The sequence below is a fragment of the Carassius carassius genome, chromosome 32 (genome assembly GCF_963082965.1).
Source record: "Carassius carassius chromosome 32, fCarCar2.1, whole genome shotgun sequence".
NCBI classification, from domain to species: Eukaryota; Metazoa; Chordata; class Actinopteri; order Cypriniformes; family Cyprinidae; genus Carassius; species Carassius carassius.
In genome coordinates, this window is record NC_081786.1 from 19,554,185 (window position 1) to 19,582,124 (window position 27,940).

At 36.9% G+C, this 27,940-nt stretch overlaps 1 protein-coding gene across 3 annotated transcripts; it reads right to left on the reverse strand.

Moving 5' to 3' along the window:
* Positions 1–1,092: 1,092 nt before the first annotated feature.
* asxl2 (ASXL transcriptional regulator 2) lies at positions 1,093–27,066 on the reverse strand. 3 transcript variants are annotated; one of them, XM_059520686.1, is made up of 13 exons: positions 26,904–27,066; positions 24,229–24,311; positions 19,025–19,133; positions 17,764–17,908; positions 10,882–10,941; positions 10,090–10,208; positions 9,243–9,360; positions 8,876–9,016; positions 8,641–8,801; positions 8,457–8,553; positions 7,811–7,916; positions 6,835–7,471; positions 1,093–5,459 (listed from the first exon to the last, which is right to left on the reverse strand). In XM_059520686.1, exons 1-13 carry the CDS (start codon positions 26,958–26,960, stop codon positions 3,597–3,599), a joined length of 3,696 nt encoding a protein of 1,231 aa, XP_059376669.1. In that variant the 5' UTR covers positions 26,961–27,066; the 3' UTR covers positions 1,093–3,596. The 3 variants fall into 3 exon arrangements, with proteins under 3 accessions (XP_059376669.1, XP_059376670.1, XP_059376671.1); XM_059520687.1 differs by lacking the exon at positions 10,882–10,941; XM_059520688.1 differs by lacking the exons at positions 17,764–17,908; positions 19,025–19,133; positions 24,229–24,311; positions 26,904–27,066 and having other exon boundaries at positions 10,878–10,901.
* Positions 27,067–27,940: the final 874 nt, after the last annotated feature.

Genomic DNA, 27,940 nt, shown 5'->3' on the forward strand with positions numbered 1-27,940 from the left:
GATTTATCCGGAGTTGCACCGAATGTGCCATCTCTAAGAACCCCCGTCATCTTCCTGTCGGCAAGGTTCACCCACTACCCATTCCATACCGTCCCTGGTCACATCTAGGAGTGGACTTTATTACAGACCTGCCTCCCTCGGATGGTAATACCTGTACTCTGGTCATTGTTGATAGATTCTCTAAATTCTGCCAGCTCACTCCCCTACAGGGTCTTCCCATCGCCCTAGAAACCGCGGAGCTGTTATTCAATTGGGTCTTTCGCCAATTTGGCCTCCCTGAGGACATTGTGTCGGATCGTGGACCCCAATTCATATCCCGAGTATGGAAGTCCTTTTTTCTCACTCCTAGATGTGACCGTAAGCCTCTCCTCAGGATACCATCCACAATCCATTGGTCAAATTGGATTGGTGTTAATATATCGCCTTCTATCTCCATACCATCTCACCAAAGGATCCACGTACCTGCATCTCTCCCACTGCTTCGGAATTACCTATTTCAATAAACCTCTGCATTACACTAACCCTCTGCAGTCAGTCCGTTTGTTACACACCTTTTCACGATCCGCCCACAGTGGATCATTATTGTTTTACATAGCAACGTTCTGTCACTGTGAAATTCACACTTAAATTAAATGAATTGTGTAAAAGTGAACATTTGTGCTCTTGATATTTTAATATGTAGTAAAGCAGTACATCATTCCTTAATTTTTAAATAACTGAAAACAAGGAATAAAAAAAAAATGCATCAATGCAATCATTTTACTGCATTTTATTCATATTGTTTCTTGATAAAATACACTTGGCTTACAAGTGCTGATTACTATATTACATTCACCTCAAGTTCAAGTTCTGGAATACCAACATCTCAAATCATTTCAGAGTTCCACAGGGGAAAACATTGCCTCATTAATTAAAAATCCAAGTATTTTGTAAAATGTCACAGGTATATAAGGTTGGTGATAGAGGTGGTGGTAAGTCATGCATTGCAGCTCTATCAAAGGAAATGAAAGCAGTAAATAACCAACAACAGTCAAACGCTGCAGTTAACTCTGACAAATTAAAACATTTTCAAGAACTGGAAGTTAACCCAAACATTTGTTTTAGTTTTTTATTCAAATCAGATCTAAGGCCTGATATAAAGTACAATGGAGGTATCACAGTTATATTCTATGAGTCTCTTGTATGTTTAAATGCTGCATATGTGTACATATGTAAATGAAAGCGACAGTTTGACAAGTCAATGAAAGCCAGTTACACAGAAACAACCACACCCAAAGATATTCAGCACGACCCAACCACCACGCTAAATATTTTATTCATACAACACAAACACTATAACCTGATGGATTTTTTTTTTCTGTAAAAAGCTAGACTTTCAGTAATGAATAAAGTGAGCTGCAAGTTTCACACAGATATTAGTCAATTAAAAATCCACTGTGAGGACACATCAATTCATCGCAGGCAAAACTAGCCACACAAAAATATCAACAGATCACAGGGGCCCTGGTACGATAAAAATTGTGTAAAAAGTTTATGTACTCCTTAGACACAGGTATACCAAAATGAAACAGCCAATAAAAAGATATAGTAAATACCCTGTTTCTTAAACATTTTGTAAATAGACTTTTTTTTTATTAAAATATATTACTTAAAATATATTACTTTGCTTAACTAGACAAGACATTAAAAACAAAATCTGATTATCTAGTCCCCATAAATCGACTTTGGTATATTACCAAGCAAATCCTATCTAAAATTCTTTTACATTTCTATTGCCTGGAAGGCAGATGATAAAAAAAGCCTAATTCAAAGATGCAACAAGTTTTTTTTCTAACATACATAAGAACTATTGGTATCAAAAATGTATCTGTGTAGCAGGACAGAAACTGAGCCACGACATTTAATGTTGAAACATGATTAAAATGATGATGTGTTGGACAGTACTTCACAATTTCAAAACCTTGAGTTATCAGAGACAATCGGATATGTTTAGGCAAGATGCTTTGTAGAAATTTTTGTACATCTAAAAGAAAGTCAGTATTTACAATACTAAACAAAACAATAACAAAAATCTTCATTAAATCTCCCTTCTGAGTGTTAAACTTCATTGCTCATAATAGTTTTGCTGTTGATACTCTGCATTATTTTCCTACCCCCAAAAACTAAGGGTACAGAGAGTATCTGCTATTCTAATTAGAGGCAATGTCGCTGGTGTGTCGTAAACGACTTAAATGATTCGACACAGGCTATTGAAATGATTAAGACCTGGTTTTGCTCCTGAGAGGGTACATTAGATTGTTTAAGAAGTGCTTTAATTCATACAAATCATACTTTTTTTTAGAGCAAAGACATTTTTCTGAACATAAAAAGGGCAACCCTAATAAATCCTTTTTCCTGATGAAAATTAGATGTAAGGGACTAATGCTCTTGATTTAATAAATATTGTAAATTTACAAATTATTGCCATTATCAGTATAAACCTGTTTTTACATTCTTCTCTCATTTAAAACCCACCGATCTAAGAGAAGCCTGTTAAAATTTTTGACCAAACTCCCTTCTGTCCCATAAATAACTTTGAACAGTACCATATAAACCTAGTAACAAGGCAGGCTGATGTATTAGGTTTACATATTCACAGTAATTCTGCAGTAACTGGTATTTCAGTTGTGTGGTTCTTTGCTTGTGTCACAAAGGCTTAAACCAACCAACAAATAGCTTTACAGAAAATGCAAAGACTATATGTTGATGTTATCGGTTTCTAATCCAGCAAACTAGTGTGAATTATGCGTACAAGGTCCTCAATTTGAAGGGTGGAGGGGAATCATGATTTTTAACATCTACAAAAATAGTAGTATATTCATTTCAATTTCTAAAATGATATTACAAAAATAGAACAGAAATAGATCAAGGCTTAAATATTGCCACTATTCAATATTGAGTCTTGAGTCTAAAACAAGGTGCTCAATGAATGAGAGGAAGTATTACGCGGCATTGCACGTTTTTCATACCTCATCTTTTAGAGTGTTATTTGTTTGTTCAGTAAAGAAAAACAAAGGGGCAAATTCACTAAACAGTTGCGCGCTGCATTTCAGTGCAAAAAGCCACGGCGTCTTCATTCGCGTCCACAATCCAGTTTAACCAGGCGCGTAAAGGGCTGAAATGCAAATGATGGAGAAAAAAATGGGTACATATCCAGACATACAGTGTAGTCGAGCACTTTAGGAATTTTATGGCGCCGATTCAAAGTCTGGATTGCATTAGTGCAGCCAAACTGAACAGCCCAGTAAAGCATGCCAGATAAAGGTAGTCTGCTGCATTCACCTAAGTACTCAGAACTGACTTGCTGGTCATGTTACCTGATTTGCATATAACTCCTGTATATATCATCCACTAAAACATAGCAGAAGGTCCGTGCAATTAAACAGCACTATTAGCGACGCAGTTCATTCTTAGTGAATTCCCCCAATACAGCACAACAGCTTGCCTCTCAAATGACAATGGATACATGAACACTGCTGTACTGTAGTAACATTTCTGTTACCCTCACTGCAGTGATGACAGTTTATCCTACAAGTTGCATTTTATCCTCATGACAATTATCGCACCACCAAACATGACACACATAGTTTGGATGGACCAATGCAGTCATCATGACAGAAAGCGCCACATCCCTTGCACATTATCATGGCCTTCAGCCGGCAGTAGCACTTTGACTGAACGTCCTCCATCCCAGAGGTTTCTATGTAGGCTTGCTCAGGTGAGGTCTCACCCTGACTGTTCTGATCCAGTAGGTGACCGGCAGGTATGGCAGTGACAGTGACGGAAAAAGACATCATACCTCCAGCAGCCGTTTCACCATCACCGCTGCAGGACACAGTGGGAGAAGTTGGAGTGTCAGCCATACTGTGGTTCAGCGTGTGAGGGACAGACATACTGATAGTGCCACCATACTGAGGTCCATTATGGGCTTTCTGAGACAAGAACATCCGTTGGTGACAGTCACCTAACTGATATGGCTCTGTTTTACCCTGTATACTGCTGCACATATCAAGCTGTGCTCTTGAGCAGGTTTCTTTGGTTCTAATAGAAGTGCTGCCTTCGTCTTTGCTGGACAAACAACTCAGGGATGGAGATTCAGACTTTATATCAGAGCAGGGTTGTGGTGGCAAACCATCATCTGGTTTATTTATGAGCCATCCCTGCTGTTCCACTTTGACCCTTGGGAAATTCGGGTGAAGGGTAAGTGATTTCGTATTCACTTTCACACTCTCCTCTGCTTCGATTTTCTCTTTCTTCAGGTTGGCGAGAGCAGAGCCTCTATTACTACTTAGGTGGGGCCGTTTGCTGCTCTCGGAACCTCTACCATATGTGGACACGTTGAGGAGGTAGTGTCCTGTCATAGCTGGCTTGGATACCCTTTTCCGTCCAAAGATGCCTAAATGTATATTCTGGTCATGGCTACCCTCAAGGTGACCTAACTGACAGGACTGAAATTGGGAGTTGGAGCTGGTGTTCTTCTGCTCGCATTTGTGCCCTAGTGGATGGAGCATCTGGTCCTGAGTACCAACTTTTACCAACTTTTCCACACTTCTAAATTGCATGCCAAAAGGAACTTGGTTCCCAAGTTGGTTGGAATCTTCTTGGTTTGTTGAGCTATCTTTTTTCAACCCAGCAGTGGTGGCACCAAGATTCCCTTTATCTCTGGAAGAAATGGCCACAGATTGAACCTCCATCTTGGCTAGTGGCTTTGGGAGGATCTTTTCTAAGGGAACCTCTTTACCTTGAAGAAGCTGGGTGACCAGAGGATTATTTGCTGGGATTGAAGAGCTAGGCTTGGTGACTGACACTTCTAAAAAAGGTGTTTGCTGTGGACTCTGGTTTTGTGCAATTGTGTTCAGAACAGTCACGTTTCCTGCCTGACATGAAGGTGCTAGAGACCCCGCAGGACTGAGGAGGTTATGCTGATCCTTGCTCGTTGGGTTCAGCGTACACCCAGTGGTTTGCAACCCCATCGAAGAGCGATTATCTTTTAAAAAACCCTGGCTTACACTGAAGGCTTGTGCAAGACCAGGGTCTGCGTGTCCAGTGGAACCTGAGGAAGGAGAGGTTTGTGTGAGAGTCACTGTGCCTTCAGGAGCTGGAGATCCAGAGCTTAGCTTTATAGGCGACACAGATTGACTTCTGCTGCTTGCTGGTGAAAAATCTTCAAACATGGACCGAGCTGGAGAGGGTGTTGAGGTACCTCCAACTGAGCCAGTTCCCATTGAGGAAGACGACCCGGCTGCTGCTGCAGCACGCTGTGCACGTGCTAACTGGGCTTTTGCCTTGATGTCAGCTAAAGTGCGTGCACCGGTGCGACCGGGTCGAATGCTAGGGGGTGTCAACGGAATGGGAACCGGAGTTCTTGGAGATACCTGCTCAGTAGATGCAGGGGCAGAGGAAATTCTTGACACTGGGATCTGCAAAGAAAGAGTTTGAGTGTTACTAAGAGAGTAAAAATTCCAATTAGCGTAGCATTTAATGTCAAAAAATGAATATAGTACAGCAAAAAAAAAAAGATTTTTAGATTTTCTACAGTTCTTTGTACAGACAAATTCCCTACACTTTTAAAAATAAAGGTGCTTAAAAGGTTCTTCAAAGCGATGCCACAGAAGAACCATTTCTAGTTCCACAAAGAACCATTCAGTCAAAGGTTCTTTAAAGACCCATCTCTTTCTTACCTTTTTATAATCTGAAGAAACTTCTTTCACCACAAAGAACATTGTTGAAACAGAAAGGTTCTTCAGATGTTAAAGGTTCTTTATGGAACCATTTAGACAAAAAAGTTATTTAATGGCATCGTGAAGCACCTTTATTTTTAAGAGTGTACTACAATATTAGGGAGCTTTGAGTGGTTGCCTGGTCATTGCTATGTGGTTGCTTAAGGATTCTGAGTGTTTTTAACATGCCTAGGTGATTGCTAGAGTATTCTAGTTGTATACAAGTCTGATTTCTTAGAAAAAGTGAAAGAAAATCCTCTCCTCAACAACTCACACAATAAAACAGCCACACCTACATCAATCAAATAGATACTGCAGTGACCATTGCTAACAGATTAAAGGTGTGTACATTGGAAACATTAAAGCAAACGTTCCAAATCCAATTACATTTATATAAAAATAGCACAAATGATTCTAATGGGTTCTAATGAATCTCATTACGCTCATCTGGCATAGACAGGGTGTGCAACAGTGCTTAATACTTAAAGGAATAGTTCATTCAGAAATTAAAATTCTGTCATTAATTACTCACCCTCATATCCTCCCAATTCCATAAGACCTTCATTCAGAACACAAATTAAGATGAAATCCGAGAGCTTTATGACCCTGAATAGAAAGCAACGCTACTGACAAGTTCAAGGCCCAGAAAGGTAGCAAGGACAATGTTAAAAAAGTCCATGTGACGTTCTACATCAGAACACATGCTCCTGTGTCAGCAGCACCACACACGTGTCATGGTACTCTCATGAATGTGCAGCGAAGACTGACACGGAAGACAAGAAATTGTTGAATAAACCATTTTTTTGCTTTCTTTGCACACAAAAAATATTCTTGTAGCTTAAGGTTGAACCACTGATGTCACATGGACTATTTTAACAATATCCTTAATACATTTCTGAGCCTTAAACGTAGTAGCCGCTCTCTAGTGTCATCAAAAAGATTTACATTTTTGTTCTGAAGATGAACAAAGGTCTTACAGGTTTGAAACAACATAAGGGTGAGTAATTAATAGCAGAATTTCACTATCCATTTAAGGCTATGGGGTTTGTTCAAATGAAAGAAACCTAAAACTTACTTTGAGAGGAGGTACTCTTTGTTGTACTTTTTCTTTAGTTATCACTGTGGATGACGCTTCTGATGAAGTGACACGGGGCTTCTTCTCTGTTCTGTGCTCGGTATCCTGTTCATCACAGGCTTTTCTTTTAAGAGCCTCGGATGTGGCAGCAGTTACTTGAGATCCAGCCTTATTCCTTTCCATTACGGTTGTTCCAGCCTCACCAACGGGACTTTCATCTTTAGGGGTGTGCGTCTCATTTTCTTTCAAACAGGTGACCACTGCTTCCAAAGGAGATGCTGGGGTCTTACATGTGATCTCATTTTCCAGTGCTCTTTCACTGTCAGGTTTGGGTTCCACTGCATTTTGAACAGAGGACTCTGGAATCAGTTCTTCCTGTGCATCCTTTCTCGTGTCTAAGGAAAAACGTGATTGCTCTGGAGCAGGAGGTTTGACCGGCTCTTCAGTCGAGACATGTGTTACTGTTGATTTCGCATCTCTGGATCTCAACTCCATGTGGATGACCTCTGTCACCGAGTTTACCCTCTGAGACTCTTTGACAGTTGCTGGCTTTTCTGATAAGACCGTGCTTTTAGCTGGTTCAGGAACACTCCTATCATCTGTCAGCTCTCTGGATTCCTCTATACTCAGTCCAGATCTGAAATTAAAAGCAAGAAGAGACAGAATATGAGGAAAAAGGACCTCAAAAACAAAACATCACCTATGATACAACAATCTAGTGACCCACTAACCAATTTTCTAACAATTTTCAGGGTTCAAGGCATGCAATCCTGCTCCTGGAGGGCCACATTATGCTACAATTTAGCCCTAATTAAGCAAACCTAAACCAGCTAATCAGTGTCTTCAGGATCACTAGAAACTTAAATGTGTTGGAGCTAAACTAAAAGTGGCCCTCCAGAATAAGACGCCCCTGAACTAGACCATACTTTCTGATTTTCTTTTACAGTATTTCCATGAGGCTTGGTGGCTGACTTACTGTTCACCATAGTAACTCTCAAAGAAATGCTCCTTCCAAAGCTCCACTTTCTTTTCCTTCTCGATTTCTTGCCGCATTCTCAGTCTCAGCTCTGGTGTGAACTCACCTGAGAATACAGCCTTGCATAAGTCACACAAATACTGAAGATTCATTTATATATAGCACACTAAGTAACTTTTTTCCACTGCAAAATGTTTACACGTTAAGAATTGTACTTTTTATATATAAATAAATGTATAGTTCTTTTGAATTATTATTATTATTTTTTTTAAGATTAGGTAAATTCAAATTACTCTTGCAATAGAAAAATCTGTGTTTTTCTACAGGACATTGCTTCCTCATGGTGGCTACCACATTGAGATCACATGATCTGCCAAATACTACTCATTTTATTTCTGTAGCCCCTGTATTATTGGACACTTTCGGCTGCAGAATAAACTGGGTGACAAGTACATCTCCACATACAGTGGGGTATTTTTATATACATTTTTTAGTATATTTGCCTTTGTTATGTTGCATCAACACTGACATTTTCATCTACATTTTAATAACCAATGCTGTTCAAGAGCAATGCCAGCAAAGCAAAATTAGGTTGTGCACATTTAAGCTTTTAACTACTTTTAAATCACTGAGGACAACAACTGACCCTCTGACAATCTCTCCTTCCAAGATTGTGCTGCTGATGTGAAGAACTCATTGTTCAAGGCAGAGCTGGACACCTTCAGTGCACCATCCATACTAGCCTGCAAAGTATTATCAATGACAATCAGAGATTCATGATTCATAATACTGTATGTTCACCACTGCAGAGTCCTTTTGTGTTCTGCTACCTGCTGGTCAACCTCTGGCAGCATCTTAAGGAGCTTCTGTTGACACTCTGTAGGCAGCATTGAGAAAGTGTGCTTGTTGATGAGCGCTCGCAGGTTGGTGTTGACAAGGATGGAATCTGGTGTCTCAACATCTATCTCACACTTGGTACGCTTCAGTTGTCCTGAAAATCCAAGGTGGGGATCAGTTACGGCATTTTATGTGCTGACACAAATGACTATCTGTGACGATACTCACTGGCACCGAGCCTACTGGTACGCTGAGACACCTTCCGGGCCCCAGTGGCGTGGCACACATCTGCTTTGATGGAGGAGGAAGAGCTGGAGGTAGAGTTGTGTGGACTGGCAGGGTAGCGCTCGGTCTGTTTTAGCTCCCAAGCTAGCGCAAACGGAGACATTCGGTTTAATATGTATTCTGCATTTATATAAGTGTTCAAAAATGACATTGGACACAACTAAGGAGCAGGCTTTAATTTGATTCAATCTGACATACTGTATGTATGTACAGGATTTGGAGAAGTATGTATGTATGTATGTACAGGATTTGGAGAAGTATGTATGTATGTATGTACAGGATTTGGAGAAGTATGTATGTATGTATGTACAGGATTTGGAGGAGTCGTGAGTCATGTCTTTGACAGTCTTGAGGAGCAGTCGTGGGCTGGAGGTATTGGGGATTCCACATTGCCGCCGTTGATTCCTCTGCTGCTGCTGTTTCAGTGCCTATGAATGAAGTATGACAAAGAATGTCTTTAAACCCACAGCTTGCATAACATAGGTTACTGCTGTGTTGCAAACAGAGAGCACAGGGGGTCTCAACTTCTCAAGGTCTAAACAGTGGTTAATATCAAAGCAGGTCAGATCTTAATATACCAAGGTAGATATATCCATGTGCTATCAGTAATGCTTCAAGGGAGGGTTCACCCAAAAATGAAACACAAATTAAGATATTTTTGATGAAATCTGAGAGCTTTCTGACCCTCCGTAGACAGCAACAAAACTGACACACATCACGGCTCAGAAAGGTGGTGAGGACATTGTTAAAATAGTCCATGTGAAAACTGGAATTTAATGAAGTTATGAGAATACTTTTTGTGCCCAAAGAAAACAAAAATAACGACTTAATTCAACAATTATTTATCTTCCGTGTCAGTCTTCGACACACGTTCACAACAGTATCACGATGGACTACCTATACTATCTTTCTGGGCCTTGAACGTGGCAGTTCCTTAATTTGTGTTCCGAAGATGAACAAAGGTCTTATGGGTCTGGAATGACATTAGGGTTTTTGACATTAATTAATGACTGAATTTTCATTTTTGGGTGAACTATCCCTTGAAGCATTACTGATACCTCATGAATATATCTATAGTGGTATATTAAATGAGTTATTCAGTAATTATTATTTATAACCCAATAAATAAGCAGGAATAATAAGTGTAAGTGGAGTACCTGTTTGAGGGCCTTCTTGCTGTGTTTCTGTGATGGGGATATGAGTTTGCTGTTGGAGACTGACGGAGATGAACAGCGAGATTGTGGGGAGGACGGCTGAGATTGCAGTTTTGCTGGCACTGAGAATGGTAGGAAAGCAATTCATTACTTGCAATACCACAAACACAGTTATACTCGCACACAATTGAAACGGCATATTCATAATTAGACTCCATGACAATTCAAGGGCATTTTAATACAGATAAACAATTAGTTTGCAAATACCATATACATGATTAGTGCAGTCTTAATTCTGAAATATTTTTTCTTAGTGTGTTTTTATTATATAAAAAAAAAGGTTTTTAGTTTGCACTTGGAAATTATGTTGCTATTATGTTGTTCCATGATAACCATAAATTCATAAATATGCTTTTTTAACAGTCCTTTTTGACATATTTAAATCTGCAGAATTCACAACAAATGTTTGAGTCTGGAAGACATACAGTAAATACACATTTATATATTTAGCAAATGTAATATGTAGTGTCAGCACAACTAAAAACAACCATGTACTGAGATCAGAACCTAAGCCGTAAACATGAAAATATAAATAATAGTAAATATAAATTCACAGTCACCCAAGCACCTTTTTAAAGGACGTTTTTAAAAAGACAAACACTTAATAAAACTAACTTCCATAAATAGCATGCTGCTAAAGCAATTATTATTTCCTGGTTTTGCCTCTTCATCTTCATTTTCTCAATCCACTGCTTCAAAGTTTCACCAGGATATTTAGATGAAAGTCTTACTTACAGTACTTGGTTCTGCATGAATTCACTCTGTTAGAGTGCATTATTCTCAAATAATTAGTTTCTGCAAGATGAACTGAGGTAAAACCTACATTAGTTCAGTTAGCTTCGTACTACTCTCTCATATATATATATATATGAGGAAGTGGTATCACAAAAAAAAAAAAGAGTTGAATTTCCTGTTTAAAGGGTGTTTTGCATTCAAATAATATTTTGACTTGAACTGGGCAAACCTAAACTTCAATGTGAGGTAATTTATACATATGAGTTACACATTCATGATTCAGAATGTAATCTACAGGTGCATCTCAATAAATTAGAATGTCGTGGAAAAGTTAATTTCATTTATTTCAGTAATTCAACTCAAATTGTGAAAATCGATGCGTTTCAGAAAGGCGGGGCATAGAGGAAAAACAATAATGTACAGTATGTGGAAAAGAATGTGTTTTTTGAACTTTAAACCACGTAAACACATTTAAAACAAACAAGTTCATACACCAAATAATGTTCTTTTTAGCAGCATCATATGACCCCTTTAAGATTCACAAAATAAGCTTCACCCGAAAACTTTTGAACAAAATCTTAAAAAAAAAAAAAAAAAAAAAATTCTCCCAAACAACTATGAGACATTTCAAGAGGCACAGTCATAACAAACAGCCCAAAGTTATACTAGAATTAAAATGTAATTTATAGTGGTTTAATTTTAAAAAGACAATGGCCTTTTCTTTTTGTCTTTGTTGCTAACCTGCTTATCCAGTACAGTTTGTAAGCTGTAGAGCATTAATATTTGAATATATTTGTAAATAAATATTTAACTCTACACTGCCGTTCAAAAGTTTGGTGTCAGCTGTGTTTTTTTTAAAGAAATGGATATTTTTCCAGAAGGACACATTAAAGCAAGGACACATTTTTAGTCTGTAAACACATCTATAAAGTTACAAAAGATCATTATTTGGTGTAACAGAATATTTAGACATGCTTTAATGTTCAAAAAACACATTATTTTTCAAATACTGTACATTATTGTAGGTCGTCTATGCCCCACCTCTCTCAAACGTGTCATTTTCTACAAAGTCCCTCCTTCAGACAAGCGCAGTCTGCTCTGATTGGCCAGCTGACCCAGTGCATTGTGATTGGCCAAACACCGCAAGCACTCGTCGGAAATGTATTGCCCCCTTTCCATAATCGCGAGCTTCATCTTTCAGAATAAATGTAAAGACAGTTAATAATGTCCTAGTTTTACCATCAATTCAAGCCAGAAAGAGGAACAGTCACGTGACAGACACAGTGATGAAGCTCGTATGTGTTTGCAGTACACAAGCCACGGATGGTTAAGACAGCTCCAGACTCCACTGAGATGTGACACTGTCTCTCTCTCGTTCGCACGCACACACACATACACACGACACGCAACACTCCACATTTGTACAGTCAATAGCAAATATTTAAACTACACAAATATTTCCACGTAGAGATGTGGGGGCGTGTTTGAACGAGCCGTTATAGGGGGACTTGGCAGAGTCTTAACTTTGATAAAAAATATCTCTTTGGATATGAGACTTTAGTCTTTGCAACTTTACAGATCTTCTTCAAGCACCAATATGGAATTACATTTAGTTCAATAATAATGAACGTAACTTTATAAAACTGAACGTAACTTTTTCAGAAACTATCAAACATAGGCCATTACGGATTGTAAAGTTGGAGTCTTCTAATAGTCAGTTATTGAAGCCGCAGGTTTGTGTTATCGGTCATGGAAAATGTATTCTTACAGATTTGTTCCCAGTACTCAGGGTTGGAAGAGACGGCCAGGTCGGTTTCCCACTTGGTTGTTGGGAGTGTTATTGTTGTGTTTTGGTTGGAAATCAATGTATATAGTTGGGAGGTTAATTTTTTTAAGTTATTAATTTTCAAAATTTCTTCTATAAGCTGGGAAGGTTGTAATGTATTGTTGGTAAGTGTGGTTTTATCTATAATTTGAAGTCTAAGTTGTTGATATTGAAGGAATTGTTCTCTCCCAACCCCATATTTCTGTGTGAGTGTGTTAAATGACATGAAATGTTGGTTCTCAAATAAGTGGTGAAGATGTGTGATTCCTTTTTGTGCCCATGTGGGGAAATAAAGAGGTTTATTCTGCATCATGAATTCTGTGCCAGAGTGGGGTGAACCTGTTTCATTCTAGTGATGATTTTTTGATTTGGTTCGTTTTCCACCAGGCTGTCAAGAGTTGAATGGATGGTAATGTGTTGGCAGAGTTTGGATTTCTTGATTGATTGTGAATGGAAGGGGAGGTCTGCAACTGAAATATTTGTGCATTGGTTTTGTTCCAGTTTTAGCCAAGGGTAATTATGCTTGTGTATATTGATCCATTTAACTATGTACTTTAATTGATTTGCCAGAAAGTAGTGATGGAAGTTTGGTGCCTCAAGCCCCCATGTGATTTTTTATTTTGTAGTGTTGAGAGTGATATCCTGGGTTTTTTGTTTTTCCAATAAAATTGTGTTGGTAATGAATTACGAGTTTTGAACCATTTATCTGTAGGAGTGATGGGGATCATAGAAAAAAGGTAGTTTATTTGGGGTAGGGTTTTCATTTTGACAGCAGCTATTCTTCCGATGAGTGTGAGTGGGTGTTTAGACCAGCGTTTATATTCATCTTCAATTTTCTTTAGGAGTGGAGTATAGTTTAGGGGGGGAAAGCTCTGACAGCCTGGGGGAAATCTGAATCCCTAGGTACTTGATGTCTGTGAGAAGGTGGAGGGATGTGTCCTGAGTTCCAGAATCCCATGCATCATCTGAAAGTGGTAGTAAAATTGACTTGTTCCAGTTGATAGTGTAATGTGAGACAAGGGAGAATCTGCTGATATTGTTGAACGTTTCTTGAAGTGATACTTGTGGGTTCTGTAAATAAAGTAAAAGATCATCTGTATATAAACTGATTTTGTGTTGTGCGTTTGTCTACCTGAATTCCTTTGATTATGGTGTTTTGTCTTATTGCTGCTGCGAGTGGTTCAATGAAAATTGCGAAAAGAGAAGGCGAGAGTGGGCATCCCTGTCTGGTGCCCTGATGCAGTGTGAAACTCTGTGAGGTGATTCGGTTAGTGGTGATTGTGGCCCTGGGTGATGTGTACAATATTTTAATCCAGTGGATGAACGACTCTCCAAAACTGAACTTGTGAAGTGTATTAAATAAAAAAAGACCAGTTTACCTTATCAAAAGCTTTTTCTGCATCAAGTGAAATGATAATGGTTTTCTGTTGTCTTTCTTGTGATATATTAAATAGATTAAAAAGTCTGCGGACATTGTCTGTGGCGTATCTATTTTTTATGAAGCCTGTCTGATCTGGATGAATGAGTGTGGGGGTGACTGTTTCTATTCTGGTTGCTAGTGCTTTGGTGATAATTTTCAAGTCAGTATTCAATAGTGAGAGAGGTCGGTAGCTAGAAGGGTGAGATGGATCTTTGTTGGGTTTTAGCAGTAATGTCATGGCTGCTGTATTCATGTGTGTGGGTATGGTAGATGACGTTTTAATTTCTATAATTACTCTGTTGAATAGTGGTGATAATATGTCCCAGAAGTGTCTGTAAAATTCAGCTGGTAATCCATCCGGCCCGGGAGATTTATTACTAGGAATTTAATTGAGTGCTTTAGAGTGCTTTAGTAAGTTCATTAAGGGTAAGAGGTGTGTCTAAGATGTTGGTTTGTTCTGCTGTTAATTTTGGCAATGTCAGACTAATCAAGAAGGTGTTGATTTCTGATTGAGTAGGTTGGTGAGTGGGGGAATAGAGGTTGCTGTAGAAATTCCGAAATATGTTATTTATATCCTGTGGGTTTTGATTAATGTTTCCTGCAGCGTCTAGGATGGCTGGGATGATTGATTTCTCTTTCTTGTATTGGAGTAGATTTGCTAAATATTTACTGTTTGCTTTATTACTATATTGAAGACCATTAAATTTCAGTTGCTGAATTTGAAATTGTGTTTTTTTTTCTGTATGATGTCATCAATTTGTGTTTTAAGTTCCTTTAATTCCTTCTTTTTTGGTTCACTGGGATGGCGAGATATTTCATTTGTGAGGAATTAGATTTTTTGTTCTAATATATTTTCCAATTCTTGTTGCTGTTTTTTCCTATATGAAGAGTATGATATAATTTTTCCTCTGATTACGGCCTTCCCAGTTTCCCATAGCAGTGAAGGTGAGGTGTCTGGAGAGTCGTTCATCTCCAAAAAGAATGCCCACTCTTGCCTTATAAGGGTTGTAAAGTTGGAGTCTTCTAATAGTGAGTTATTGAAGCGCCATATAGTTGAACACAAACCTGCAGTTTATACAATATAAAAGTCATTTATAGAACTCACAACACCCGAAGTAAAATGTTCAAAATGGGCCTACACAACACCGATATCTGTTCACAATGCACTTTAGGTAGCACAGACGACTATTTGCACGCCATGTGGCATTGCCAACCAGTTCACTCTTTTTGGATTACAGTCACTGAGACACTGTCCACTATCCTGAGCCACAGAATCCCATCATCACCAACACTTTGTCTCATAGGCGACTTTTCCGAAATCCATATCCCGCAAAAATACAGGAATCCGTTGCTCATCTCTCTAGCTGTCGCTAAGAAAGTAGTTCTCCAAAACTGGAAATCAAAAAAATCTTGCCACATCAAACACTGGACAAATTTAATCTCAGAATACAATCAATCAATCAATGGAAAAACACAATGCACACAGAAGGAAGCAATCATCAGCCTTTAAAGACACCTGGTCCCCATTTTTGACATTTCTTAATAACTTAACAGTGATCTACTCTGATTGGATAGTGAGCTTTTGATGGACAGGTGCTCTCTGACCGGGAAGTACAGACGCCACTCAGTGGCGCGCGCCGCGCATATTGAAAGCTCTCGTGGTGATTAAAACTGGTCTCTACTGCAAAAATTAGTGAAAAGGAAATTTATTTTAAGCTCATACACAGGTTCTACCCTGTAAAGAAGTTTATACAAAGATTTAAATCTGACATTGATCTTACACGCTCTTTTTGTTCGAGTTCTGAAGAAACTGTACACTTATTTTGGTCATGTCACTACACTCAGAAACTTTGGGATGACATTGGTGTTTGTCAAGTGTAAGATTTTGCCAGACTTCTCAGTACATATGAAAAACATTATATTTGGGTATTATGACCCCACAAACGAAAATATCAGTTTTGTTATTAATTTAAAATTTAAACAAATTTCACATTCACAAATGCAAATTCTCCAACTGTAAACCTGTATTCTCTGTTTTTCTAAAAGAAATGGAAAACTATTTGAATGTAATCTCAGTGTCTAATAAGAAAGGACAGTTAGAATTTGCTCCGCCTTTGATCATGTGTGATTTTGTTTAGATTTTGGCCCTCTTTTCTTTAGTTCTATTTTATTCTTTATTGTTTTGTTTTTTGTGGTTGATATTATGTGATGTATGTTTATACTTTTGTATGTTTTTGTTTTCTGCATTAATGAAAAAAGAAAAAGAAAAAAAAGCTCTCGCGGTGATTTGTATGCAATACGTCATGCCTTGTGTTACTAAGTAAATAGTATTTGACCTTCCATCGTCTCAGTCTGTAAAGATGAGCTCTCAGGAGAGACGGAGCGGCGCCATCTTCCTCTTTTTGTCCTTCAAGGCAGCTTGAAGTAAGCTTGTGTTACTGAAGTAACCAATATCACCGATACAAGTTTTTCATGTTACAGTGTGCAAAAGTTGTTGCGGGTAATTATTGTCATTCAGTAACACAAGCTTACTTCAAGCTGCCTTGAAGGACAAGAGCTCATCTTTACAGACTGAGACGATCGAAGGTCAAATATTATTTACATATTTAGTATACAAATCACCGCGAGAGCTTTCCAATATGCGCGCCACTCTCTGGCGCCACTGAGTGGCGTCTGTACTTCCCGGTCAGAGAGCACCTGTCCATCAAAAGCTCCCTATCCAATCAGAGTAGATCACTGTTAACCCCGCCCCCACGAGAAGTTTGTTTCAAAACTCCAAACGAAAAACTGCGAAGCAAAAGCGAAATCTGTGGCAATGCATTCAGAATCCATGATCAGCGAAAACGAATCTTTAAAAAAACATTAACAAAAATTAAGCATATTTGAAGAGCCTGTTACATTTGTGCGACTGAGTTAATTTTTTTCATTTTCATTGTGTTTTTTTTCTTTTGTAATGGCATATTTTTGATAGTTTCTGAAAAAGTTCCGTTCAGTTTTATAAAGTTTCGTTCATTTTTATTGAAGCAAATGTAATTCCATACACCACGAGCTTGTAAAAGTCCGAAGAGAAATCGCATCATATGACTCCTTTAACATAAACGTAAATAATAAGAAATGTTTTTTTTAAGCAGCGAATCAACAAATAAATTCTGAAGGATCCTGTGACACTGAAGACTGGAGAAAAGATGCTGAAAATTCAGTTTTGACCTCACAAAAAAAAGTAAAGAAAAGAAAAGTTACATTTGAAAGAATACTAAAATAGAAAACTATTCATTTAAATTGTTGTTTTCACAACATTACCTTTTTACTCAACAAAATATTACAAAAATGCAGCTTGGTAAGCAAAAGCAAGTTATTACAAAACGTTATAATGCATTTAAGTAAGAAATTATCTGTTAAATGTTAAAACCCAGTTTAATATACAGACACAAGCTGTTTGTATGTTAATTCCCCCCAGTAGCACTTTGATGATATCATTGCTCTGATGCAGTGGTTCTAGACAGGTGCAGTGTTCAGGAAACCTGTTAGAAAATTAATATGAATTCTGCAGTTCTATTTGGTGACACTAGGGATGCAAACATTGCACACTCCAGCTCTAATTATGGCTATACAATATGTAATTCATAAAATTTGTTACCTCTCCTCTTCCACCTTCCTCTGCGTCCATCTTTGCTGTAGGTAGTGGTGCTATTATTTTCTGTGCATCGGGTGTCAGACATGCTATCACTGCTGTCCTCTGAAGCATCTTCTGACAGTTCCTTAACCACGTCTCCAATGTCCTTCTGCTCACATACAAACACAAACCATAAGCATCACATGCCCAACACTAATATCCATTAAAACAGCTCATTTGAATCTGATCAAACAGTTCATGTTAATTAATACATTTATAGATCATTGGATGAATTGGGGCCTGTTACATGTACATTAATTGAGCATTAATTATAATAGTGGTATGGTAAATATTCATGTCAGTCAGCAGAACTGTATGAACAAACCAACGCAATAGAAACCCCACATTTATATTTTAATTCTTATATAACTATAACTTTTAATTCAATGCAGACATGTTAGCAGCAGTATTAATGTGTGTTCACTTTTTCAGCGCCGTTGGTTCTGGAAGCATTTTTTCCACTCATTTTTGGCGTTTTGAAAAATGCTCTGTTGAAGCATGATAAGCCATAAAACAAGCAAACCAGCTATGAGGTGAACCACAGCACTACAAACTTTTATTTGAAGCAAAAAAGGTTAAAAAATTTTTTAAATAATTGTGTACCTAACATTTTTAGTGAAGAAAAAAACTACAATCCCAAGAAATATTAAAAATGACAAATTAAAAACAAACACACACACAAACACACATATAGCATATATTTTTTAAATATTACATCTATATTTATATTATATATACATTTATTTAAAATACAAATATACAATTTTTTTTAAAATATATTCATGCATATCTTTTTTGGCATAATTTGCTCACTGCGACTGTGATTGGATGAATTTTCTGCACAGCATTGTGGGTAATGTAGTTTTTTTTTTTTTAAACAACAAATTATGCTGTTAAACATGATTATTTTAAACACAAGTTGAAATAATGTGAATAGATGGCTTTAACAAAAGCAAATACAGTAATACTCTTAGAGCTCATACAGCTCTGTCTTTAAATGTTTACAATTTACTGTTAAAATCACTTTCCTTATGGGGAAAACTGAGTTTATGAATTTTTCTTGTGCTTCCAGAACCCAGCTGCTGCACTACTTGTATCTTTTGAAAATCAAATCTGATTATAGTAATGCTGACACCATGTTGAGCTATGGGAATTGTCTTCATGTAAAAAACATTTATTTTGTGAGAGTTGCTGTGAGATTCTGGTTATGGTGAAGTATGTTTACCTTCAGTGTATAGACTCCCATTCTGCCGGGGACCTTGTAGAAGATCCCTTCCTCTCCACGTGAGTTTGTATGGAGCATGGCATTGAGACAGGCAAGAGGCGACGTTCCACTGGAATAAAAAAACAACAGCTGATTAAAACAATCACTTCACACGTCTTCACACAAATGAAAAGCTGCAACAAAGATCACAGTCCAGTGGTTGGTTTCCAGATATTTGTGTATGTCAAAATAAATGTATATAGTCAAATTATTTTATTTAAAAAATACTGAAAACATGCAACATTACGTCTGAATGACTGAATATGGATAAAAAATGACTAAGAATGTCTGGCTTAATTCTTGGCATAAACATATTAAAAGTGTTATTTGCTGTGTGTCTTCCATTTCTAACTCTGAAGCACAATGGAAAATATATAAATGCAGATAATTATACTATAGTGAAAACTACTTCAAACATTTCTATATAATATTTTAATTAGGGATGGGAACCGAGAACCGGTTTTGTTCTTTGAAAAGAGCTGGAACCGTGAGCAATTTCTAAGGCCCTGTCCACACGGACACGGGTATTTTTATAACCGTGACTTTTTTTTACGCGGTTCGGCCTTTCGTCCACATGAAAACGCAGTTTCAGGGCACCGAAAACCAAACATTTTTGAAAACTACGGCCAGGGTGAGCATTTTCAGAAACACCGGTTGCAGTGTTGTCGTGTGGACAGTATAACCGGGGTTTTTGCCTTGCGACGTCAGAGTGTGCGCCGTTATCCGCTGTGTTTGACGTCAGATTGTGCGCTGCTGACTGCTTCTGATTGGCCAAGGTGACTTTACGATTTGGGTTATATCGCCGCCTGCTGGTGTGACAGCGCTTGATAGCATGTTTTTGCGTTTTCATGTGGACAGGATTTTTTTTTAAACGCAGGAGGAAAAACTCTGGTTATAAAAATACCCGTGTCCGTGTGGACAGTGTTGGGGAGTAACTAGTTACATGTAACGGCGTAACGTAATTTAATTACAAAATTATTGTAACTGTAATTAGTTACAGTTACTACGAAAAAATGAGTAATTAAATTACAGTTACTTATGAAATTTTTAACGATTACAAAGGGGATTACATTTGAATGTTTACACGCATCCACATACAGATTTAACTTATTTCTTTCCCAAATTGCACTGACTATTCTGAGATATACCGCCCTAATAATTTCCGGGATGCGGAAATACAGTCCGGTTCGTAGAATCCAGTCATAAAAACGAAATGCCTAACGCGGACGGAATATGCCACCTTTTGGATGACTAAATCAAAAGTAGGTCAGTACACTTGAATCAAAACATGACATCGACTAGTGTCTGTGAATATTAAGCCACAAAAATGCAATATATGACTTGCACGTTCTGCGTGTCTGTGGAAATCAGGCGCGGACTGGACACCGGGAGAACCGGGACAATTCCCGGTGGCCTGGCAGCCGATTTTGCCCCACTATTTAATATCATTATTGTATAATTGCCTGCCGAATGTACTAAAGCGATCATTTGCGAATCCGCCATTTGAGAATGAAATCTCTAATAAATCATGAATTGTTAGTCATGACTCGCGCGCTCTCCGCGCCTCCGCCAAACGGTTTGGATCAGAGTAATCAATGCGAGAGAGAGAGAGAGAGAGAGAGAGAGAGAGAGGACTGCTGGAGCAGAGAAGCAGAACTACTGTTCAGGGTTTCAGGTCAGTTTCATCTGTAAAGATGCTTTTTTTTGTCTTTGTTTTTTTCTTTATTTAATCAAGCAGCAGCACGTTGCTCATCAGTCATCACTCAAAATACTATATAAAGGACGTCATTATTATCTGTTGTAATGTTACAGTAGGAATTTAGCTGAAAAAAAATCTGATTTTTTTTTATAGGTTTAGGGGGAGCTATACGACAGACAACACAACCCTTACGAAAATTAACATTATAATATTTATCTATAAATCCAGAGAAAATGGTTACTATTGTTTAACTGTGATAACCAAAAATGTAAAATTATTTTACAAATGCATTTATTTAAAAATAAATACAAATCCATTTGCAAAAAAAAAAAAAATTAAACAAGGTTATTTTACTTTTATATAGGCTAATAAATCATGGTTAATTTTTGTAAGGGAAAAATATGACTCGTGTACAGTATTAGGATTTTTCTATAAAGATATTGTAGTATTGTAGAGTATTGTATTGTAAAGTATAGTTTTGTTCAATCTTGAGTATTAAAGTCATGAGAGAGATGGATAACAGGGCAAAATAAAGAGACTGAAGAGAAAAATGGAAGTGAAGGTGCAGTTCAGGAGAGAACTTTTAATTATTTTGCATGTCCCCAAATTAAAGATTTAAAATAGATAAAAATCGTTAGATAAACGATTATAGACGAAATAGATAAAATAAAAAATAGTTTTGTCCATGAATTTGTTTGTATGAGTTTGAATTTTCCAGTCTGAATTTTTTTCCCAGTCCGCCCCTCCTGTAAATTAATGGCAAAGACATGGTTTCATTTACTACACATAAGCCTACTGAAGCTCGCAGTGTTTTCAACCCCTGCCGCCTCAATATAGGAGTACACGAGCACATAAACACAATTTCTAGAACTGCTCTGTGTCACTTCATGTGCATTTTACTTATTTTGAGAAAACTATCATCATATACAAAGAGACAGCAAAAACACCAATGTTTAGGAGTTTATTACACAGAATACGTCACATGCTTATTAGATAACTGTATTTAAGTTGATGTATATGCTTTTATTTATTATTCTTTAATTTTCACAAATTTAGAAAAGTAATCAAAAACTACTCAAAAGTAATTAGTTACATTACTTTAATAAAGTAATTGAAAAAGTTACACTACTATTACATTTTAAACAGGGTAACTTGTAATCTGTAACCTATTACATTTCCAAAGTAACCTTCCCAACACTGCGTGTGGACTAGGCCTAAGTTTCGGTTCCGAAAACGGTTCTGGTGCAACACGTGACCAAGCGCTGTGAGCAGCCTTGTGCCGGTGTTCTGAGTATTCGGCGTTTCCCGTAAAGGATGTCACGAACCGAATAACAGACACGCCTCCCTGCCTCTTTAATTACTGAGCACATTGATTCCAATGATGGGCATTCCACAAACTCGTTGCGCTATCCCGTCTTTAATTGCTGAACACATTGTTTCCCACGACTGTATGTGCACTCGCGCCTTTGATAACTGTGCACATCGTTTTGTTTGACTGTACATCTTACGGCAGCGCACTGCACCTGCCGCCACTAAATGACATTATATTTGTCCCATATTGTCATTAATATACATACTGGCTTCAACTTGGACCACTAAATAAATAGACTGCTATTGTTATGCAAGTATGAGGGTTAGATTATTTAGTGTACTGGTCATTTCAAGAGTGATAAACAAAGTGATAGAAAATATTTATTTTAATGCATTTTAAATGTTTAAAAATGTGGAAACCACTCATTGCATCGCACCATCTCCTGACTGCATTATTATTTGTAAAATAGGCACTTTATGGAGAGTGTGTATACATGTTTATAAGTTTAACCGTTTAGATTTCATTAATTAAGGGAAATTAACAAGTGTCTCAGCCCTCAAGGGAGTATTTGGCCAACAAGCTTATTCCTGCTAGAAAAGCAAAATGTTATTGATAGTGTAAAAAACATCAACTTTGAAACACATGCTGATTGATGGACTAGCATTACTCAACAATACTTACTACCTTCCAGCAACGCTACATTCAGTGAAGGTAAAATAGTAAAAAAAAACATAATAATAGTTCATTTAAATGGAACCAGAAGCCGAACTGGAAAATCTCTAAAAATACCCAACCCTACTTATGAAGATCTGTACACTGTAATATATGTTGCATTTTGACATTGCCAACCTTTAAATTAAGTTGTCAGGAAGTAATAAACAGTATTGAGCATTGAGTAGTTGAGTATTGTGCATTTTTCCTTACCACTATTTCTTAATAATTGTGTAATGATTTTAATGGAACCGGAATCAGAACCGGAACCGTTAGGTGGAACCGGAACCGGAATCGGAAAATATCTAACGATTCCCAACCCTAATTCTAATATACATCCTATACTACTGACTGAGGAGAAATTGTCAAGAGACATAATATACACAGATATTAGGAGTCAGTACTTTAAGACAATATTTCAAACAAAATATAAATAAATGTAAAGCCAAAAATAAATAAATGACTCAAGTAAATTGTAGTTTGTATTTGAAAGGAAGCTCTGTTTTTTGTATAATTTATATACTATTATAGTTGTTTTAATAATATTTAAAAATATATATTTTGAACTAGCTATTTATTTTTATATTACAAGATTTAATTTTAATTTCAGTAATTTATTTTTTTACTATTTAGTTTAAATATGTTTTTATTTTTATTCCGTTTTGGTTTAGTTTAGTTTAGTTTAGTTTAGACAGTTCAGTTTTAGGTTTTTTTTTTTCACTTGCAGTTAGTGATTTAGTGATTGAACATTTCAGTTCATTGTTGAAACAACAAATTTAATTTTCAGTTTTTCATCCGAATTTATATTTTATCTTATTTCATGTCAACTTTATTTCAAAAGGACAAAAGTGACTTATATTTTATGAACTGTTGTACTATTTGTCTTCTCAAGAAAACTACTGATTAGTTTTAGTCTACAGTATTTAAAAAAAAAAAAAAAAAAAAATCGCAACAATAATAAAACAGGCTTTTTAAGGAGTTTAAATGTATTTAGTATAGCTATTATGTAGCATCTTCAACAGAGCAAATCTGGCAGAAGCATAACAAGCCAATAGCCATTTCAGAGGACAAGCACTATGGTCAAAGCCATGGCCCTTAGGTCCTCGCTCTTGGGAGTCCCTTTGCATGCTGTGTAAACTGGAGACATGTTAATAACATGCATAGGACTAATTGGATTTAAGTTAGTTGGAGAGCAGGATGTACTACTGTATAATCTTACCTTCTGGAAGACAACAGAGAAATTACATAAAAAGAGATATGTAAAAGATGTAAAAGAGATAAATTAGATATTTTACCACATAAAAAAATACAATAAATAAAATAAAAAATGTATATGATGTGGTACAGTACAGGGGCAACAATCTGTAGTAAATTGTGTGTGATAAATAAATTGCTATTTTAATAGTAAAAAATAAATACAACCTCAAAATAAAATGATCTCACCTTATCTCCTTCAGCCTTTCTCTCTGAATCACTTGCAGGATCTCTTTATGACTCATCGGTGTGTTTGGGTACTTCTCAAGCACCTGTGAACAAGTGAACAATTCAGCAGTGACTCACAGCGACTCAGCCGCAGAGAAAGAATGAATTCGATCTGATGGTCAGTTAAAAAAAAAAAAAGGAGGTTTGGTTAATCATTAGTTACCCTCACCAAAGCAAACAGCAGACAACTGACCTACTTCGGATTGGGTCAGAGAAACATGTAAGTTTGGGTGAGAGAGTTACATTCAAAAGTGGTCGTGTTTTGAGAGTTTGGGAAATGCACACAGACTCCAAGTGATCTGTAGCTTTTAGCCATACATGAAGTCAGCTGCTGGACGGAGGCCCAAGAGCTGCTTCACCCCTGCTGTGTCACACCGATGATGTGATCTCACATCCTGCATTCATTTCAGTCAACCTTTACTTTGATCAGGAAAGGAAATGTACTGTATTCATCCATGCATTTGCTTACATGAAACCCAGGTTCTTAGACACAAGGCACATACAATGGCACCACAATGTATCTGAAAACCTGTGTTACTTTATAATTATTGATGTAGTAATACTATAGATCTCTTTTTTTCAATTCAATATTAGATCAAGTTTTAGTAATTTTGTTGTGTTTTGTAATGTAAGTTTAAGCTTTTTTTTTCATTAATGCATTTTAATAGGGTTTGATATGTGTTATTTAATGCTAAGACACACATCCATTTTAGGGGTCCGTTTAAAGATTCCACTTACCTTTTGTGGCCATTGTATGGAGTTTTATTACAGTAAAGAAAGAGCAGATATTAAGGCAAAACGCTACCATGGTACACCTACACATCTGTATACTATACTATCCCCCGTAAGCCTCTTTTGTATACTATAGATCAGTTTGAATGGAAAAAATGCCCACCAGTGACAGCTATTAGTCGGTGTCCTTTATTTTTAACTAATAATGGAAGATCTGACTAATTTCCTCAGAGTTCATTTGAACAATTCCTTAAAAAATTGTTAAAAACAAAAGTTTCACAGGTTCTTTATGTAGTAAAATTTTCGTGGGTTCATAAAGTTTTTTTTGTTTTGTTTTTTCGACTGAAGCCATGATGACATGGAAGTAGCAACAGATCTTTTGTCCTGTATTGTGATTGTTGTAAATAAACACTGCACACATACCTGTAAACTGAACACACGTTACGCATTTGAATGACGTTACCATTTTAATAAATTTGCATTTTTGTAGTTTAGACCGAGATGATAAGAGTATCCTTTTTAAAAAACGGTTTGATTTTTGAGGCCCCCAAACTGCTATTGTTGAGTAAATGAACAGCCAAAACTGTTCATAAAAGTTTTTTCCATTTTTAGTTGAAAACAATATTGTGTAAATGCCCCTAAATGATTGGACACGTCCTGCATACATCACCAAAGAGAAGACTGTTGTTTCTAGATCGAGTTGGTTGGTACTCTGTTACAATGTATATTTATTTATTGATTTATTAATTAATTAAAGAACAGTGAGTTATTATATTTTGATTGCACAAAGTCCAAATGTAACATATGCACGTATAAACGGTTCACAATAATGAATTTATAAAACAGATATGGATCATAATTTTCACTTCATGTCGAATTTAAGTTTTATTAATAGCTTATTTATTGTAATCTTCCAAGTTAAACATACTGCAAATCTGTTATAACAGTCTACTTTTTAAACTTTCTTTAATTAGGAATCAGACACGTGTGTGTGAGATAATCACTTTTAGAGTTAGGCACGTCCAAAAAAAACGTTTGATTCAGAACAATTCGTAAACAAACTGTTAAGTCAGATTCGTGGTAAACCGATTCCTTAAAAGATCCGACTGAAGACTGGTTCACAAATCGGACTTCGCCAAACAGGTGCATAATCAGAAGCTGTAAACAAACTTGGAACTTGTTTAGTTTGAAGACACTGGTATCTCTGAAGACATACACTGTTTCAGTGACAGTGTATCTACTTCGTATTTCGCCTATTACGGCCTGGGATTAACGTTATATTCAACAGCAATGTGGAAAGTTCCGCTAATTTAAAATATCATACAAAAACATGGGCGCACAAAAGTAAACAAGCTGCGTTTGACAAGCTCGCGGTGTCTTAACGTTACCGACACAACATACTCGAGCGAGCGATGATTATGGTCTTTTACAGCGGAAAACACAGACGAATTCAAAAGCACAGTAATATTGCTGTGTCCTCGAGAGGTTAATGGCAGTACTAGGTTGTTTCTGCGGGTTTAGGTGAGCTAAGCTAACTGGCTAACCAGCGAAGTGTCACTAGTCTGAATGTGAATAAGCGCGCTAAGCTGCTTTGCGCGAGCTAGCAACTGACACGAACGTCATGTTACAGACGCTTCCCGAGATCACTCCCCGGATCAAAAGTTCCCAAATGGTACGTTTTTGTGAAGGAAACCACTTCATACATGCATTATGTCACGCTTAGGCAGTGTATGGATCTAAATGCACTTTATCAACACCGACCGAGACCAGGCCCCGAGATGCACACGCAATACGTCGCCTACACCAGCGGGTCATGAACTCATAAACACAGTTGTACAAGTGGAAGGCTGGAAGCACAAGGCGAAAACAAGCTAAACAAACGCTCAAGAAGTCTTCGGTTTTACCGTTTTGGCGGCCTCTGCCCATGTCCTCCCCTTTTTCTTCTTCTGTCTGTCCCTCATGACTGCAGTCGGTCGCGCAAAATCGACCTGAGTGCTGTAAAAAGTGTTGATGTTGCTTTAGTTACCGTGCAAGACCTGCCATCTCTGCCATACTGGGCTTTTACTGTAAGAGACTAATCACGTGACCCTCTGGGAAACGTCATCTTACTGTACGATGACAGTTTAGGGGAAAGCACCTACCTAAGGCTTGTCTGTCTCTTTCCATTGTTTTCATTGTATAAACGTTTCAAACTCAAACCAGATACACACGCTTACTCGTAGTTTCAATTTATACAGTGTTTATTCCGGTCAAACGACAAGCGATGCATGTAACAGCTGCTATTTACAGTCTTGGACTTTCACAAGTTAGATTACAGTGGTCAATAGATGGCTAATATATGACACTTTATATGCTATGTATTTACTTTTCGATGCATTTATGTCATTACACTAAGTAACAAAAACCAAGTGGCATATTTTAATTTAAAAAATTAAATAAAAAATACAAGCATAAGTTTCAAGTAAAAATTTCACCAATGTTGGGATGTTTAGGTCATAAAATATTAACAGTTTTGGTTATTAGATGAATTATGTTTAGTAGATTTAAAATTAATTAATACAGTCACAACATTAGATAGGCTACAGCTATCCACTGTAATTATGAGAGTGATATATTTTATCCTCTTTGCTGTAGCCTACACTCCAACAAAAATTAAAAATATTTTGAACACAATTTGATTCAGGTGATTCAACATTAATATTTTTAGTTGGCTTAGATCTAATTCATTTACTCTAGTATGTTTAAATCAATCTTATTTTATCAAACTAAATTTTCTTAAGTGGGAGAAACATAATATTATTATTTTAATATTATTTAATTAATTTTCACAGTTTCTGCCCACAGCCTACATGCAAGACTCTTCAGCATAATGGACAAACCACAAAATTCAAAAACCTTACAAAAACTACTCTAAATATAACTAAACATTAAACACTAACAT

Coding starts and splice junctions, on each gene's coding strand:
- asxl2 (XM_059520686.1), bottom strand. CDS start 26,960: ATGAGGGACAGACAGAAGAAGAAAAAGGGGAGGACATGGGCAGAGGCC. Junction 10,942..17,763: donor AGGAAGGTGGAAGAGGAGAG/GTAACAAATTTT, acceptor TTCATCTTGCAG/AAACTAATTATTTGAGAATA. Junction 7,472..7,810: donor GAGAGTTACTATGGTGAACA/GTAAGTCAGCCA, acceptor TTTTAATTTCAG/ATCTGGACTGAGTATAGAGG.